Source organism: Trachurus japonicus, chromosome 15 (genome assembly GCF_045865225.1).
Source record: "Trachurus japonicus isolate A0001 chromosome 15, Traja_1.0".
NCBI lineage: Eukaryota > Metazoa > Chordata > Actinopteri > Carangiformes > Carangidae > Trachurus > Trachurus japonicus.
Window position 1 is genome coordinate 9,048,934 of NC_140921.1, and position 19,919 is coordinate 9,068,852.

Below are 19,919 nucleotides of genomic sequence, written 5' to 3' on the forward strand. Positions count from 1 at the left end.
AAATGATTGGTTGATCAATCAATTTGTCATTTGAGGGGAAAAAAATGGTAATTATTATTGTTAATTCTTGTATTTGATCAGTGGATACCACTGGTCTTTCTGTCGTGTATTATCTGTTTCTGTCATTTCTACATTTGTAAACTCAGCTTCAGGGAATAATTAATAATGAACTTTTTTTTCAGTATTTTGACAGTTAACACAGTGAGAGGTTAATTTGTAATGACCATAAGAGACCAAATTAAAGGGATAGTTCAACATTTTGGCAAATTGGCCCATTGCCATAATCCCTATAGTCATAGCAGTAGGTTCGTTACCATTAATTGTCGGTGCAAGCTATTTTTAGAACGGCGGAGCAGAGCCGCGAGCTGCTCAGAGCTACGCTACGGAGGCTCATGGGATTTCTTGGTTTCCCTCATCAAACTCATCAAATACACAATCCGGTGGACAAGTTGTGACCTTCACATTCACCACGCTATGAGATAATAACAGAACATTACCAGACAGACTTTGGTTTCTCTGTGCAAACACCAATTTTACTTATTACTACTCATCATTTTCCACATTTTATTATGATAGCACAAACTGTCTTTGCAGCCATATTAGTGCAGACAGTATCAATTGGTATTTGTAATAGTAGAGGGTGTTCTTAAAAATGTGTTGCGTTATGTTGTTCTGCAACACAACACTTGTGTAGCACCACCTCCTGTACCTGTTGTACCTGTATTACTCGTAGGTGGGATGAAGATCCCTACCACAGGTGTGAATTCACACTTTGACCAACAGAGAAATTAACAACAACAACACACAGACACGCACATGAACTCAGAGTGACACTGAGACAAGTTCACGGGCGGCGATGCCTCATTCACACATCACAGACGAGCAGTGACGGACACACACTTCGCAGCTGACAGCTCAGACAAAGACGGCAACATTCCTCACATCGGCTCATCAACAGGTCTGTGACATGTCGATGTGCTGGCCGTCGCTCCGTCTTCATTACACACTTTATTCTCCAACTCTGGTTCAAAACTATATTATATAACCTTATATAGAGGAGATTTAAGATGTATCGTGTATAGCAGATGAATCTCCTGTTTCCCTGCACTTCTCATTATTGTGTGTAGTTTTACCACAGACTTGTGTGCCTGCTCTTCCTTGAAGCGCCCGTTGACCTTCGATTTGCTTCACTGTCTTTGGTCGACTGGGTAAAACAGTCTTTAAATTCATTTTTTGAACCTTGAGTGAGAGCATTCGTATGATTTAGTCAGTTGCATGGACTTGTTTTGGTTCCACTGTGCCAGAGTCTACAAGAGGTAAACTACTGTACTACAAATATTAAAAGAAAAACTAAAATCTTATGCTGTATTAACACAAGAAAAGAACATTTTTAAAAACTTTTTTTTGCAGTTATTTTCTAAGTAATTTCATTTTTGGGTTGAACCGGCTCTTCTGAGAAATGAACAGTAGTAATGTAAGTATGTATGTACTTTAGTGTGTGCAAAGGAAAAATCCCATTAGTTAAGTGTTTTTGACAATGCAATAACTGTCTTTATTATTATTCAGTTAGGGTTACATCTGGTTACACCTGAGGCATTTTAGGACACTACAACCGCTGGTGGCATTATGTTACTAATACTTGCAAAACACCTGCAAAAACACTAGTCAATGCAAGATCGGTGTTTTTAAAAGGTTTATATGTGATTACTCTGAGAGAGATTAGGATGTGCAAAAATGTGTCATTTTAGGACACTGCAAACCACTACAACCGCTGGTGGCATTATGACTTATGATGTTACGAACACATTATGTTACGTTTTATTGCAACTCTGCAAAAACAACTGTCAATGCAAGATCAATGTTTTTTAAAAGGTTTATGTTATTACTTTGTTTGGTTTGAGTAAGTCTCTGGGACCGTTTTATGCTCCTACGTTATCCCATATATCTTGTTCAACATCTTTAAAGTGCATACAAAGAGTAGGTTTCTAAGAATGTATTATTTCCACTGTAGAAGACTAGAAGTGTAAATTTCACCCTACATGGATGGACTCAGATCAGCATACAGTGGCATGTGTATGAGAGGAGCATCTAGTCCTCAGTGTCCGGTGCAGTGACTCCCTGTGCGGTGCAGTAAAGCTGAGGCAGTACTGCTGTGCTGGCCATTCATTTCGCTATCAGTGCAGCTAATGCTCTCCGTCTCTCCATCCTCTCGCTCTCTTATTTTCTCTCGTTAACGCTGAGAGGGGACTCTCTCTTATCTTTTCCCCTCTTGCTCCTCCTGGTGTGTGTGTGGGGAGGGGTGTGAGGGAAAAAAAATCTCATTTTGCCACTCAACCCCCCCACCACCACCCCCAAAACTAAAAGTCCCAACAAAAATACACACAGATAACACTGGGTGCCATGGAAACGCTGGGGCTAGCATGGCATGGCAGCATCGGCGTAACGAGTTTACTGACATAAGAGGATTCTTTCATCCTCTCCTAACCAGCTTTTTTTTTTTTTTTTCAAGAAGAAGAAGTCAGCCCTTTTTGGAGGGAAAACCTCATTTCAGCAAGCTTTCATTTAGTTATTGCCAGACTGGCGAACCTAAAAGTTCTTGAGACCTTGTTCTGCAGAGCTGTCGGGGTCTCAGGGAATTTATGGCAGAATAGAAGAAACAAGGGGGGCTGACAGAGATACAGCAAATGGCAGAGCGAGTGTGTGTTGCCCTGAGAGTGATATATGTGTGTGTGTGTGTGTGAGTTAGTGTGTGTCCATGAGCCCTTGTATCTGGGCAATAAAAAGAGCGAGATAGAGCAAAGGGGAGGACGGAGATTAACAAAGAGCAGAGAGAAGGTCTGCTCACAGGGTGTTATTGGTTTGTACCGAGATAAACAGAGACTGAAGGTGAGTCCACTCAGTCTTTTATACATGATGCAGCAGGTTTTTTGTTTTTTTTGACTCCACCATGAATACGATCCAGATCTGATGAGGCCAGGTCGACTCACTCTGATCACGTTCTCCAGGCCAAACCGGGAAAAACCTAATTAACTGTATAATAAATTATGTGTCTGTATGTGTGGTTGGCGTTTCTTTTCATTTGTTATTGTTGCACTTTATTAGTTCTATTTTCTATAAAAACTGCGGTTTGATGAATAAGAAAAAAAATTTCACCCAACACTCTGTTCTCACTAGGCTACTACCTTAATGTCAAGAGTAATTTCTAATGACTTCCTACCTAGACCTTAATAAACACATGGCTCAAACTTACAAAACGTTGATGAGTCAAACAAGTTCTGTAGCTTTACATAAAGAATAGGCTACAACTTCTGTAAAAATGAAAATATTAAACAATAAAATAAAATATGTGCTTCCTGTTTAACAGAGGCAGCTATACAAAACAGCCATCCTCTGTTAAAATAAGTGCTTCCAATGCACAGTGCAATCTTTTACAATGGCTCTGCAACTTTCTGCGAAGATATAGTATGTGACTGTTTTGCAACGAAAATGTGGGGATTATGAAATCATGCAAGCCCCACATATTTCACGCATTTTGCGCGGAAATCTGCAATTTAAGCGGCAAAAGTGCGGCGACTGGTTAGAGCAAAACACACTAAGGTAACTTCAATAAAATGTGTGTTTCTCTAACATTTACAAACACACTAGGGCTGCACAATATGTAAAAAACTAATAAACCAAAGCATTATATTGTCATTTCAGCATGATGTTTTTTTCAAGTTTGACTTAAAAATAAAAAAATGATGTAATTATTGGTCTTATATGTCCCTTTATGTCTTGAGAATATGGCTTGTGGTCCAGGCCCAGGTCTCTGTAGCAACACAACACAATATAACACAACCGTTATGTTGCTGACAATGCACAACAATGTTGTGAGTAACACATTTTCACTTTAATCAAAAGAAAAAAATTGCAGCTCCTGTGAGTCATATTGCACAAGGATATTGCACTTGGCCATGTTGCGATTTCAATTACATTGGGATTAATTGTGCAGCCCTGATACACACACATACACACACACACACAAAAATATAATCCTCACCCACATCCTTTTACATCAGACTTGGTAACAAACAGAGACGCATGAGAGCCACTTCAAAGATTATTATAGACTTGCTTTCTCAAGAACACAGACAAACTGATTCACTGTTGTTGTTGTTCCTATGTGAGAAGTGTATACACGACCGATACGTGCACATTTGCACATTTTACCATTTTGATTACAGTTATTGTTGTTTTTTAAAGCAGGTATCAAGTTAACAAATGTGTTTTTCCATTAAAATGTGGTAAGACTGGTGCAATCATTCCTCTCACACATACAGTACATACAATATGTTTTTTTAAAGGTTTTAGATAAGTCAGAGGTTTACAGCTTCTCCAAAAGATGCTTGAAGAATCAACCTATGAGAACTCAAATATTGATCTGATTTAGGTTTCTTTTCTGTTTAATGCAATTGCAACTAATCATTTTTCAAAGTAAGCTGAGCTCCCTTTACTTCTTTATACACACACACACAGAGTCCTGGACAGCTGCCACGATCATTCTGGTTTCTGGCTGGGGTTGCTGTGGGTTACCTGTGCCCCTGCAGAGCCCGGTGGGGGTGTACAGCCCGTGTACAGAGGGCTTGGGTGAGGGGTGAGGGGTGGGGGGGGGGGGTCTAGGTTATTGTAGCCCGTCTTTACACTGGTAAAGAGGCTGCTTTAACATCAAAGGAGGGGAGGGAAAACATACGACTCCTCTTTCAAAGACAGTCCACAGGAACTGCGACCTTGTCTGCTCTCTGCATCTTTCTCTCTGCTCCTCTTTCACTGTCCCCTCTGGGTGCTTACTGAGTGTGAGAGTGAGTGTGTGTGTGTGTGTGTGTGCAAAGGATGTGTGTGTCTGTCTGTGTGTGTGTGTGCGTGTGTGTCTGAGCCAGAGACAGAACTACAAGTAAATATTTATTCGAGACTGGTTCTTTTAACGGTGAAGGAGAGTGAGAGAAACAATGGAGGCCTTTCTGAGACGTCTGTCCTGTCACTCCTCTCCTCTCACTCTTTCTTGTTCTGAACTCAAACATCATCTCATTTCTTTAAGCTCACAGACATTAACACTGAGCCGTTGTCACACTGGATATTCAGGTGGACGTACTATACAGCAGCACAAACATCATGACTCTGACTGTCTGTCGGCAGCATCCCCCACATCCTGTATGTTGTGGGGTAAACAACATGTTGTCACCTTTCTAAGACAGTGGAAACTGCTTATAGTGATCAGAGTCAATGAGAGCACTATAAGCGGTTGACTACTATAACCGATTTTTTATTATTTCACCTGATTTTTTATGGAGGACATAATTTAAATGCCATTTGTATAGTTTTGCAATGAGAAAAATGTAACGAAATGGACAGCTTCAGCATTTACTGAATTTTATTTAATGTTTCAAACATGGTGCGGTCGTTTCAAATGCTTTTCGAGAGGCAGCGTGCAAGTTTAACAACTGTGCAGACATACTGTACATAATACAGCACAGTAATGTAGCTTACTGTGGTTAAAATGATAAATACCGGTAGGCAATTGCCTTTAACGATGTTGTGCAGTTTAGTAAAAAGCAGTAGGCCTACTGTATGTCCGTAGTGCAGATCAGTAACCCAGCTGCGGCCTGGCGGTGACTTATTTCTTACTTTTTACTCAACAACCCGGTGTTTTGCGCCCGGTGTCAACTCATTTACGTTAGCTATAGTAGTAGTAAAAGCAGACGTCCGGCAATAGAATAAATAAACGTAGTTTTAAAATTGTTTTTGCACATGTTTTCCTTCATAAAATGACCAAAAATGAACACTATAAGCGGATTTCTTGATTAATGTAAACAAATTAAACAGCATTTGTATAGAAATGATTCTGTCCCAAGTCTTTTGATCCATATAAGCGGTTGACTCCAGCAATGCTGTTAATATGTTAATTTAATATTTAATGAAACATTTTTAGGTTTTTCCAAATTAAAGTACGAGCTAATCTTAAATTCTTGTTTATCCAAATGTGAAGAAATACAGAGACAGTCTCTAAAACGAACCCAAAGAAATCACCACAGAACAAATGCAAGGCAAAAATCATCTCTACTTTCACATAAAAACTATCTATTGGGACAACTGCATCATTACAACCACAGGATTTGTGCTGATATGTAAAATATTCTTATAATAAACCTATATACTGACCTCTCAAAAAAAAAGAGCGGCACCGTGAGTGTCTTTGATTTCATCAGGTCCCTAAAAATGATGGCCAAAGCAAACGGGTTGTCTGGAGAGATACAGCGACATGACGGTGGCGAGAATGAAGAAAAGTGGAGAGATAGCGATGGAGTTGGTGGATTTAAGACATCTGGGATCTCTCTCATTGATTTCGCCCTCCCCACCCCCTCCCCCCTTCCCTGAAAACTCTCCTTGGTCAAGGTGAGAGGAAGATGTATGGTGTGGCTGGAGGGACAAACGGTGGCCTCCGTCGACCGCTCTGACTCTGATGCTCATGGATGGAGTGAACAGAGACATTTGGTTCATTTTAACATCTTATTGCAAACGTCAACGTTGATTTACACGTAGCAGACGTGTCGATTTTCTTGTTTTCAACTGAAGGGGGTTTGACAAGTGTAAAAATGTTGATTAACTTGACAAATATGGACGATGGGAGTGTAAAACTGTAACTGGCAGCTGATGCATCTTTCCCACCATTGACATGACAGTATATTTACTGTAGTGTTGTTGAGGTGCAATAAATGAGCATTAAAATGTCAACTTAAAAGCTATGCTGTTAAGTCCTACAATGGGACACGCCATAACCTGTTAGGTGAAAAAGATTAATGATGTTGACTCTTGATTGAATGATATTGAGGGATGTTCCCATGTGGATGTAAATGAAGTTGGGATAAATGTTATCTAATTTCATTTCATTTCATAACCTTTATTTAAATATCTATCTATATATCTATAAACCTTTTATTTACTGTACTGTAAGGACATCACAATTACTTGTTTTCACAATTAATCGCGGCATTAAACGGCACAATTAATCAATCGTAAAGATTCAGAAATACCGTCACTTTCCAAAAAAGATTATGTCAGAAATATATCGGCAGATTAAAGGTAAAAGCACAGATACTGGTCCATTTACCTAACGTAACATTGAATTGGTAGGAATTTAAATGTTAGCGTGTCATTTGTATTTAAAAAAAACTTAATGACTTGACTATTTTAAAACATTTCCCGTGGAGGATTAATATAATAATTGGTCCTATATTAACAGATACTTCAAATTTTTGTGTACGGTATATAATTAGTTATGTAATTATATTTTGACTATATTTGATTTTACACATTCATAGTGTTGTGAAATTAATTCAAGCATAATAACCGTGACAATCGTGATACTGTGATTATTTCTCCTACCAAGACGATCTATAATCGTGACATCATTAATTCACTGTTTCACTGCTTCACATCGTTTTTGTGATGTGTTTAAATGTGAATCACGTCACTTCTTAAGAGCAAAAAAGGAAAGTTTTATAGAGAGATAACTTCGGGGGGTGTACTACTCACAGGAGCGTTGTTTACGTTCCAAACCCGTGTGAGCTCAGAAAACAGTTGCGTTCAGATTTTGCCGATCACCTCGGGGTCTGTGAAGGCCGAGGTCCAGATCTGGAGACAGAGAGAGAGAGAGAGAGAGAGACGTATCTGAAATGAAGGCAGGTTCACAGACATTTTGTTTGACACTTTAAGAATTCCTTCTCACAGGTATGCGCTCACTCTCTCTCTCTCTCTCACACACAGATACACACACACACACACAGATGCCAGAGGCAGTGTTGTCAGCCGGCGCACTGGTCCCATCACTGCGAGAAGAGTGATGTGGTAAATTACAGGGTTAAAGAGCTGCCACAGGGTGACTGACACAAGGCCATCACAGCCCAGCTTCGCCTCATTCCCCCGCCCCAACACACACACACACACACACACACACCCTTCTCACCTACCTGGCTCTGCGTTAAGTTTGTCTGTCAGTTTCTTCCTTCCTTTTTACCTTTCTCTCTTTTTTTCCGCCTCTTGTACCTTCACTTATCGTCCCTCTGCCTACTTGTCCCGCTCCTTTTTTTTTTTTATCTTCTTTCCCCCCTCTTTTCTTGTCTCCCATGTTTTTCTAAGGTACCTGCTATTAGAAATGCATTAAGCTTTCTGACCCCGTCGTCTGCAAGCTTTCACTCTCTATTTCTGGCAATTTTTCTCACTCTCCTCTCTCTTTGTCTCGTCTCCCTCAAAGGACAGTATTGCAGTGTCTGATTTTCCCTTTCTCTCTTGCACTTCTTTCTCTACTCTTTATTGTCTCATCTCTCTCTGGAAGGACAGCATTTCAAATTTTCTGACTTTTTTTTTTCCTCTGCCACAAGCTTTATCTCTCGCAGACGCTCTCTCTCTCTCTCTCTGCTACTGCCTGGTCTTGTTTTGGCTCTCGGAAAGAAACTTGGCAAACACGGAGAACATACAAAGAGCGACCAGAAAGCGCATCCACAGACGGAGATAGGCGGGGTAACGGTGTGTAATTGTAAGTGTATGAGTGTAAGATTTTCCAGTCGGAGGTGCCTCGGAGTTCCTGCCAAGTCTCAATCACAGACTACACGAACTCATATAGTCGTGTATTCAGTAAACACACTCAGGCACTCAAGTCAGTCCTGCACCACACACACACTCCTATCTCTCAAACGTCTGATACTTGAACTCATACAGCAAACAGCGAGCGCATACGTATGCATGGAAAGGCGTATACAGTCCGATGCATACCCTCCTATCTTTTTAACCTTGCGCTACCTGAGGAAATTCACACATGCGCACATTTGCATACATATGAAACCACCTGCGCTGCAGACCCACACACACCGGCTCTTATCTTCCAGTATATCCTTGAGGGAGAAGTCCTCCAGCTCCCGGTGTCATATCAGAGCAAAGAGAAGGTGGACAAAATCTGAAAACACAAGATACGCCTCTGACGAAAAAGAGTGAGATAATGAGAAGTAAAAAAAAAAACGGGATAAAACAAAGGATCCGAGCCCTGAAAGACTAATCTAATGTCAGTCTAATGTAACGGAGGAGTGCATCATGGGAGGCCAGTGGATGCTCAGCGAACAGATAAGGTGTTGGTGTCAGTGGCAGTGGAGAAGAGACCCGTGCAAAGATCCTGTCACAGAACCACATAATGAACTGGGTAAGAGTACTTCATTCATAGATGCAGTATAATGCAACTTAAAAAAAAAGTGAATATAACTTATTTTAAGCAAATTTAGCATTTTGCTAATTCAATCTATGCCAAAGTACATTATATATTTGCATTATATACACATGGATGTTCATACGCGTTCATACATGTTCATGAAGTGGAGAAAACTAAAAAGCAAAATGATTCTCAAGTATCTTTCAATGATTCATGGATGTTTATTCTCACTGTATGTAAAAAAAAAATGCATGAGTTACGACTCCAAAACAAGTGCAAAATTGGAGCTGTTGGGTGCTAAAGGTTTTTAAAGCCATGCAGGTGAGTTTTGCAATAAATCTCAGTTAATCAGGGCGTCACCTTGATATTGTTCTCCTATCAGACAATGTGGAAACTCTATGGCTAATTATGTCCATGTCTTTTGGGCCTGTCTGAAAATCCACTCATACTGGAGGGAGAAGAAGTACACACTACTAAGCATTAGTTAAGCATTAATAAATACTGAATTCTTCATTTATAACGCATGAATATTCATTAGTGTGAGGTTTATAAATACAGTTAGTGCTTACCAATGACAAGGTACAAGGTATAAGGTACTTTGAAAATACTGGAAGAATGTTATGTCAAAAATGTAACATGCAGAAAAAATGAATACGTGAGTATTGGGGGCGGGACTAGATAAGCTTTTGCTTCTCCCGCTTTCCCTTTCGGTCATGTGTATTGTATTATTGGATTAAGATGATGTGTGATGATGATGACTAATTGACATGCCCGAAATGAACCAAATAAATAAATAAATAAGTAACAGACTAATGAGTATTAATGTGTTATAAATGATGAATTCAGTGTTTAATGCTTAAATAGTGCTTAATAGTGTGTACCAGAGCTGGTGTGTACAGTACATATTATAAAGTGTTACTGATTACTATTTTGTTACTTTATATCTTGGTAAAATACCTAAAACAGTCCTACACAAGGATAAATATTTATTGAAGATACTTTTGGCAAGTAGTAGGGATGGTTTCAAGTTGATCCTTCAACACTGGACTAGTGGCAGTATTAAAATATATATATATATTGTTTTCCTATTGGTAACATGTGTTAGGAAGTAAGACGATGGAAAAAAAAAAACTTTACTTGACTTTACTTCTACTATCATTGCCTGACACTGAAAAACAGGGCTTATCTAGGTTAACGATTTAGACAGTAGATTCCTAATATTTAGTTCAGTTTCTGAGAAATCAGGGTTTTGTCATCATTTCTGCACAGCGGCCTACTCCTAATACTACAATACCCATGAGCCTCAGTCATTGCATCTATGGAGAAGACAGCAGACATCGGTCTATGGGGAAAAATTAATGTGACTTTTCCATTTCAGAACCAACCTGCACAAATCTGGTTTTTGTGGAGACTAAATAGGAGTCACTGGTGGAGTCTCAGAGGAAGTTCAGTTACTCTCCATCCTCTTTCCCTCAGTGTCAATCATCAGTGTTTCTTCTTCAGTGGTTTTCGCTGAGAGGACCCGAGGCGTCGCAGTCAGTCAGAGCTCGTCCCACTGAGAAGAGAAGAGAAGAGAAGAGAAAGAAGACGAGACGAAGTGAGGAGGACGAGGTTCTCCGGCGGCGTGACAGCGTGACGCACCGACATGACCACAGGCAAGTACAGTGTATGTTCTCAACTGTCCCATTAGAAGACAGAGGGCTCGGAGGAGAAAGAAGAGTTGAGGGCGGGCAAAGTGGCGCCAGGCAGCAGGCCCCCGAAAAACCTTTCAAACACACACACACACACACACATACAGTACACTTAACAAAGTCCCACAGGAGCCTATTCAGCTGTCGGCGCAGGAAGAATAGAGGTGATGGACAGGCAGAACAAAATGAGGTAAAGGTAATACTATTCAAGAGAGGTGACAGGTACAGTCACTTTGCATGCATGTGCATATGTGTGTGTATATTTTACATGACATGTCAATCAGCGGGAAAATGAAGCCGGAGTGACACGACCGCAGGGCAAGTCTCATTGTCGAGTGATGTGCGTATGTGTGTGTTTACTCGTGCATGCAAGGGTGTGTGTGTGTGTGTTTGTGTGTGTGTAGAGGGAACCAGCAGATCACTTTAAGAAACACCAGTTCAGGTTTGAGGGCGTGTGGAGGTGAGGAGTTGAAAAGTTCAGGTGTCCAGGGGAAAAAAAGCAGTTCGTTTTTGCCCCCGTAATGAAAAACAACACACTCGCAAGAAAAAAAGCTCAACTATGATTCTATGACTCCAACCTACAAATCAATATGGCCACAACCTCCTAGTGTCAAACATTATTGACGTCACATTGAAAATTGATCACATCCAATTTGTTTGAATTTCCAGTGTATGAATTCTTGAAATCAGCTCAGTGAACATTTGTACAACATTTAGAGAAGATCCCTCAAGGCGCTCCAGAGGTATCGTGTTCACCAGAGTGGGACAGATGGACAGACATCTGGCCAACGTGAAAACACAAAGCCTCAAACTACATACAGTAAACACTTCTTTATAAAAGAGATTACCGGTATACAATATACTGCACACTACACACTAATTTTCTGTCAATAAACTTACAAATTCACCAACAAAGGTTATTTATCCTCTTGAAAAGTCAAAATGAACGTCTACTTATCTGTTTCCTTTCATGAAGTGTTGTTAATATCTTCAAACTCTTTAAATCTCTTTTGTTATTTATTGGTTTATTCCAGAGGGAGCATGGATACTTTAAAGGGATAGTTGGCCCATTGCCATAATCCCTATAGTTTAAGGAGTAGGTTCGTTACCTGTAATTGCCGGTGCAAGCTATTTTTAGAACAGCGGAGCAGAGCCCCGAGCTGCTCAGAGCTACGCTACGGAGGCTAATGGGATTTCTTGGTTTCCCTCATCAAACTCATCAAATACACAATCCAACAACTCCAAAACACTCTGGTGGACAAGTTGTGACCTGCACATTCACCACGCTATGAGATAATAACGGAACAGAGTTATTTTCGCGGTAAATTAATGCAAAACCGCTGATGCGCGTTCCTGTCGGGGGCAGTTTTTCAGCAAGCAGACTCTGTATTTACCTCTAAAACAACTCTGTCTCGTAATGTTACATTATTATCTCATAGCGAGGTGAATGTGCAGGTCACAACTTGTCCACCAGAGCGTTTTGGAGTTGTTGGATTGTGTATTTGATGAGTTTAATGAGGGAAACCAAGAAATCCCATTAGCCTCCGTAGCGTAGCTCTGAGCAGCTTGCGGCTCTGCTCCGCCGTTCTAAAAACAGCTTGCACCGAAAATAAAATGTAACAAACCTACTCCTAAAACTATAGGGATTATGGCAATGGGCCAATTTGCCAAAATGTTGAACCACCGTATCCCTTTAATAATACAGAACTTAAGTAGCTACTTGAAATTACAATGTTAAGTCTGTGGTCAAATAATCGAGAGTCTAATACTTAATTCTTAAATGTGATCTTGCAGAATCAGCATGTCCGTCTGTGTGTGTGTGTGTGTGTGTGTGTGTGTGTGTGTGTGTGTGTGTGTGTGTGTGTGTGTGTGTGTGTGTCTGTGTCTGTGTGTGTGTGTGCAACAAAGTGAAGGAGGGAAAGAGGGACTCGGGGAGACAGAGGGAGATGAGTGGAAGCTCTTCTAAGCAGATGTGTAAACGTCATTAGAGAAGGTAATGGAGGGAAGTGGGGGGCGGGGGGCTACTCCAGCAGAGGTATTTACCCAACGCCTGGAGCAGAAACACAAACACCGCTCACAGTAATGACTGAGACAGAAGAGGGGGCAGAGAAAGACAGAGGAGGAGTAGAAGAAGAGGTGTTCTTGTGTGAGACTCAGGTCTTCATTAGGGCGGAAACTAATATAGATAAAGACAAAGCAACAGAGAAAATGAGCAGCGGAGAAAATGTGAGAACAATCCAACGGAGACTAGATTCTCCACATCACATTCAGCCAGGAGGACTCGTGGTTGTATTTCCCTCCCATTCAGCTAATAGGCCTAATCCTGGCAAGTGTTTCACTAAAAGCCGAGTGCATCTGCCCTATAGCAACGCCCAAGGGCAGGAAAGGCAATACTTCCAAACCAGCGGCACAATCGCAGGGCCGACTTCAAAGAGATTCTCGGGGACTGTGCGCCTCTCCGGTGTCCGTCCCCTCAGTCACAGCGAAGGTGACACGTGTCACACTGACCGTGGTTTTGTTTATGTTGTTGGATTTTCTTCTTTTTTAAAGCTGTTTAGTTCCCTGTTGTTCGACCCTCACCTCCTGACCACAAACACACGTAGGAACGCTAAAAACACACTCACACACCAACAACACAGGTGCCGGGCAAATCTGTCCAATCTGTGTGCAGACACATGGATGAAACTAAAAATATATCGATTTATATCAAATGCCTCAAATGTTTACTATACAGCATAGTGTAAAGGGATATATCATACACAGCTGATTTAAATCCCACTCTTGTACACTATTTTCTATCTAGATATTTTAACTGTTACACCACAGTACTGTAGATAGAGTTTATTGCCATTTGTACAAGAATAAAAAAAGAAAGAGTAAGCAATTAAAAAACTTCAAAAACTTCAAGTAAATTAAAATTTAACATTTAGGACAAGTAATAAATAACAAAGAGCAGCTCAATTAGTGCAGACAACAACATACAAATATAGTCGTAAAAAAAATGCAGGTACCTATATATAATAATCAATTACTGTACCGGTATTGCACATGTAGTTTATATTGCACATCGTGTATGGATGTACTGTATATGTAGGGAGGGACAGGAAATGTCAGTGTCAGTATTATTGCAAGTCAAATCTTTATGCCAAATATTTGTAGAAGTAGAATTACTATGGATGCAGGATAACTCTTTTTTTCCTCAGATACCAATCTGCTGCTCATAACCGATACTCATAACTGACTTATCTGTATATTTTGGCCGATAAGTGAGAAGACAAAAACAAAGGTAATTTCAAGACATTGCAACTTGATCCCTCACTGGCTTCCCACCCCACAGACAAAAACAGTCATGTTCATTGTAGCCAGAGCTAATTGGGAAGCACTTGTATCGGGACATTGTTCCTCCAGCAGCCAATAGTTGATGTGTGTGTTTTTTAACTTGGGAACTTACAAATATGAATCCACTTTGCTCTGATGTCCTCTTTAGCTGGGGGACGACATAATAGAGCATGAGGATCTGTGCAACAGAGCAGCTTTTCGGATGTATATGATAGCAGTTTGCGAGCGGTCGCATGCAAGAAAAGAAAATGGCGTATCCCAACAGGCCGGGTAAAATTCGAACGGCTTGTTTCAAGCTCACAAAACATTGACTTGATTGTCGAAACTGACACTTAATGGGTGGGCAGGCATTTCATATACGCAAATACGTGTACTAAAGCCCCGGAAAAGTGAATTTTGCATTATAGTATGTCTCCTTTAAATCTGTCATCAGTCAAAAAGTGAATTTGACGGCTGTGTCTATTCATCTCAAACGACAACAGGTGTTAACTATGTGCTAGTGGATGCAGCGCCCATATCTGATATTTTCCTCTAGTTTCTCTATTTTTAACTTTGCATGTTTGTGTCTTTTTGCCCTATTCCACCTACTTCCTTCCACTGACTTTGTATGAATTTGCATGAGGTGTAAAATTTGCTTCAATCATGTTCTGCTTGAAAACACACACACACAGTCACGATTATGTGAAGCTGGTATTTGTACATCAGAAATTGATGTTGCTGCTGCTGCTGCTGCTGCATCTTTACTGTGGGTCACATAGAAAACAACAGGCCACAATACGTGTCTCCATCTCAGGACACTGTTGTCGACCCTGACTGTGTACAAAAGCATCAAAACAACACACACAGCTCAGTTAAAGCCTTCCACAACACAAACACGTGTGCTTTCAGGTACACAATAACACACACACACACACACACCTGTCAAGGGCTCAGGAGGAGGATGAGGTCCTTTAAAGTTGCACAGAGCAAGACGGACCCTGGCAAAGCGAAAGGTCACGGCGAACGTCCCCCAGACTTCTCAGCGGTCTTATTCCCCCGTCACATCGTCACACACACGCTGTCTGTCACCTCCCAGACGAGGCCATGACACCTCGGACACCTCTCGGCGGGCAGAGCCTCCCCTCCGCCTCTCTCCCTCTCTCTCTCTCTGACAGGTTGACGTGGCACAGAGTGGTCGGACGTCGATGCCACTCCAAGACCAAGAGGCTCGTTCTCTTTGCTGTGACCTCAGAGATGGACGCCGGTGTCATATCTCCCTTCTCTCCCCCTCCTGCGGCCGTCTAGAAGTAAGAAATAAAATCCTTTCTATCGCCGGCTCGTAGCTGCTCTTCCCTTTTACCTGGCATGTGTCTGTCTATCTATCACACTTCATCACTGGACCATGACCTTTGGTTGGGGGCTTTCAAACTTACATTGTTTGGTCTTTTTCACATTGCAATAAACGTATTTAAACACAGTCTGATTTGTTTTATCATCTAAAACAGTTGTGTTATTCAAACTCAATCATACAAGGGGCCAAAATGTAAAACATGAATGTCGCAGGCTGAACCGTATTGACATACAAATTTGAACAGCGGGCATACTGTAAATGTTCTCATTAAAAATAAAATAAAATAAGTAGGCTATATAATGAATGAAAGTAAAATAACTTTGTTTTTCATTAACGGTGCCTTCAAGCAAAATGAGAATATTTCAGATATGAACAAGCTGGTGAAAACTGTGTTATGATTTCAGAAAAGGGTGTAAAAAATAACATAACATTATTTTACATAAATTTAGCCTGGTTTTCTCTCCTATGTCATTTTGTCCATGACAGATAGGAGCTTGGCGCTTGTTGTTGATCTACTGCTTGGTCATGACCATAGGGTAGATGGCGCGGACATTAATAAAAGAAATATGTAATTTTCTCATGGGCAACATAAAATTATATTGCGGGTCTTGAGTTTGATGTAAGTTGTGATCTAAAATGACCAGAAAGACATGTATTACTGGTGTTAAATTTGAGTATCAGCTGAAAACACTCATAAAGCAGTTTCCTCAGTGTCATTTTTGCGAAATTACAACCACATTTTGAAGAACTCAACACCTACATGTGACATTTGTAAACCATAACCCTCCAATGTTATAAAATAGTACACAGTACACACTAACTTTCTAAAGAAAAATAGGGATGATTGCCAACTCCCATGCTTACAGGACAAAGCCGAGGTAAAGTTTGGCCTTTGCACATCCACAGTTTTCTGACACTTTTTTCGAGCATTTTTTGGGGAAAAGTTGTTCCTGTCAGCACGGAGTCTGGTCATTTGTCGTCTGCAGCGAGGGGTCAGTTAAGCTGCTGCTGGGGTCTGAAATCAGCAGAATGGAGGCATGAAATAAGACAATTGTGCACACACAGACACACACACATACAGTATATGCTCTCACACACACACAAGTCAGCAAATACACAAACACACACACATCTGGCTATTCTCCATCTGTCAGAAAGCCCAAGCATCCAGCCGTGCGTGAAAACAGCCCTGCCCTGCCCAACACTCATCCTTAGAGAGTATATACAGTCATTGTGGAGCTGAACGGCATGGCCTGTGCCCCATGACACACACACACACACACACACACACACACACACACATACACACAATTGTCCACTAACTTAGACATACTGACAATGACACACTGCTTCTGTCAGTGCTGTGCTCTGTTTGCCCCTAAGAAGTTCCTTCTTCGCTGCATTTTGTCAGACACAAATACATAAAGACTGTTTCTCTCTCTCTCACATACACACAGACACACACTAACACACACTACAACAGTGATTTCTGCTGTTTATTCAGGACAATAGCGGGGCTCTGCCTGCACTGCTGGGTCAAGTCATGTCTTGTCAGACCCTGTATCCTCTTTCCATTGAGGTACGAGTACCGCAGGTGCCTGAACTGGGCCCCATGTTAAACACATTCACCCTGCAGTTAGTTAGACCTGTCTGACGTAAAGAGAACAGGCTCGTCTTTCACATCAAACGACCGTGCTCAGCCCTTTTTCCCCCTCCCGTGCCTGCAAATTCAAAGTTCACTGCATCGAGGTAAATGGGTACAGTTGAGGGAAGGAGGAAAGAGAAAATGCAAAACAACCGTCCAAAATTTACAATTTAAAACCGACCGAGCTTCTCCTTCGCCTTTCTCTCATTTGACTTTTTCGCTCATTATTGTGCATCTAGATTAACAAAAACCTACTGCCAAGCTGCTGTGATGCTTCCCCGTGTCACTCTGCATACAAATGTATAAAAACCATACTTTAAATACAGCACAATACATCCAACATCCCATGGTTTTCCTTTTCACGCGTGACGCCATCTGTACATTTAGTCATCTTCATTAGAGGCTCTGTGTGACAAGCACTTGAGAGCTTAGCCGCTAAAACAACACATCACATTAAAACATCATCGGGGAGGGGAAAAGCCGACAATCGCACAGGGGGAAGTGATTTTGACAGATGATGTGCAACTGTTGGTTTTAAAAGCTTGTAAAATTCACAGCTTAAAGAGGCACGTCCTTTACAGTACAGCGCTAAGTGAAGTGCCGACGACGTGTCTGTATTTACTGCACAGAGATCGCCATGATGATGAGTGGATCTGGACGTCCTGGCCTACTGACTGTGTTGAGGAGTATGGTGTTGGGGATGTAACGGCATTATGTAATTTAATCACAAAATTTACATAATATTGCTTTGCTGTAATTGCTTTTGGAAATTTCCATGATTACAATTTTAGTTACATTTGAAAAATCGCCGCAAAAGCTCGGATTTATCAAACTGTTTTTCATGTCAACATCCTCCTTCCAAAACTGCAAGTTGGATACCGACGCTTCTGATTGGTTCTCTCTGGTCATGTGTCATTCTGCTGCTCGCAGAACGATCTGTCACTCAGCAACAATGTTGAAGGTGGAGAAGAACGCGTTCCTTAGTTGGAAGTTCAGAAACACTTTGCACAAACTACAGACAAATAGGAACATTATAGTGCAGTAGTGCAAAGAGTGTTTTTCTAAACTGATATGTTAAGATGATGAAAGATGTTCAGTGTTTACTTTACAGCTGTTCTCACAGTAAAAAGAGGAACTGAAGTTCTTTTATTATATTGTCTTTATGTTGTCTTAAAGAGGAACTACCGGTATGTAAGTCTGGCCGCTTTTCCGCTGTTTTGCTAACCCTCCTCCTTGCCATGTGCATTTGTTTACAACAAAGCTGAATTAACTTGATCTCTGTTTTTATCCTTGTTGTAGCAGTAGCTCCCAGTGGCTCTGTTGATGTTTGTGCACATGCGCAAGATTTGCTGCGCGATGTTCGTTCGTCGTTGTAAACCATTGGATGTATGATGTAAACACGGACAAGAACATCGCACAGCAAATCTCGTGCAGCCACTGGGAGCTGCTACTACAACAAGGCTAAAAACAGAGATCCAATTAATTTTTCCCAACAACTTTTCCATGTGGCGGCTTCAGGACACTTGGGTCAGTACAGACGAGCAGTTTGGAGGTATTTGGATGTTTCATAGTGTGAGTTTTGGACGATTCAAAAGTGAACTCTATCCGCCGCCATTATATGAAAATCCGTTGCCAGCCGGACCCCCCCTGGAACTCCAAAAGCGTTTTGATGACTCCGAAAATTCTCCGAAACCTTCCTTGGCATGACAGTGAGTAGACGATTGGTGAATTATCGACTTTGGGTGAAGTATCCCTTTAAGTGTGTGTGATGACGATCAGAGACAGTGCAGATGAATTAGTGTGTGTGACCACTGTGACAAATTTCCCACCACCATCCTCTTCACACACCCCCTCCCATCCATTCCCTTCCTTCCCTTCTCTCCCATACATGTACATAGGCTTAACGTCGTCTGAGGCGGGCCGATCCCGCCGGCTCACTGTCGGCACGGCAACGAGCACTATCCTGGCTAACATCTGCTGCACGACCCGGGGCCACTCAGAATGGGTCTTAATCCCCACAACACAGCCATGTTGTATGTGTGTGTGTTGGGGGGACGGGGGGGACGAAATTCTTCCCTTTTTAGTGAGTGCAGACAAACAGGGGACGAGCAGTGTTGCTGGTAACCTGCAGGCAAACCGACCGACCGACCGGCCTCTTGGAAAGACCGGGAATGTTGTCGGTTGCGTGGCCTCCTCTCCCCCCTCTCCTCACCCCCCTCACCCTTCCCCAATTGTGCCACGGCCCCATTATGGCTGTGCAGAGGGGTGTGACCGCCAGCATCGGCAGCGAGTTGCCGTCACTGGTCCAGTTGGATGGATTTAGGTTTTGAGGTTAATGAAAGGTGGGGGCAAGGTGGGGTGGGAAAAAGGGGGGAGAGGGAGGGTGGGGAGGGGTGGGAGTTTGTCAGCCAGTGTTGTGGTGCTAAAACAACAGTTGTATTGATAAAAAAAAAAAAAAAAAAAGACAACGTGAGTCTGCTGCCACATCCACTGGCTGTGGGTCCAGGACACTGTTGCTGCCGCATTTCTGGTCATCCTTCACTGAGTTTGTGGAGAAAAAAAAAAAAAAGTGTCAACAACAGCAGAGTGAGCTTTCAGTTTCAGGACAGATGCACCAAGTGTCAACATGTGGCAGTTTGGTGCCCTCTTGTGGTCACTGGAAAACACATTGTCACGCTCAAA

General features: G+C 41.6%; 1 protein-coding gene across 3 annotated transcripts in view; it reads right to left on the reverse strand.

The window, feature by feature from the left end:
- The window catches only part of wdpcp (WD repeat containing planar cell polarity effector), a 100,213-nt gene that overhangs the window by 72,978 nt on the left and 7,316 nt on the right, over nt 1–19,919 (reverse strand). The window contains exons 2-4 of one of the 3 annotated variants that reach the window (XM_085799437.1): nt 10,618–10,787; nt 7,570–7,668; nt 899–1,021 (exon numbers count right to left, since the gene is read on the reverse strand). In XM_085799437.1, the coding sequence (XP_085655563.1) occupies nt 899–1,000 (102 nt within the window). In that variant the 5' untranslated portion in view covers nt 1,001–1,021; nt 7,570–7,668; nt 10,618–10,787. Of the gene's footprint in view, nt 1–898; nt 1,022–2,946; nt 2,997–7,569; nt 7,669–10,617; nt 10,788–19,919 lie in introns of those variants that run through there. The other 2 variants (XM_085799436.1, XM_085799435.1) reach the window with 2 other exon arrangements.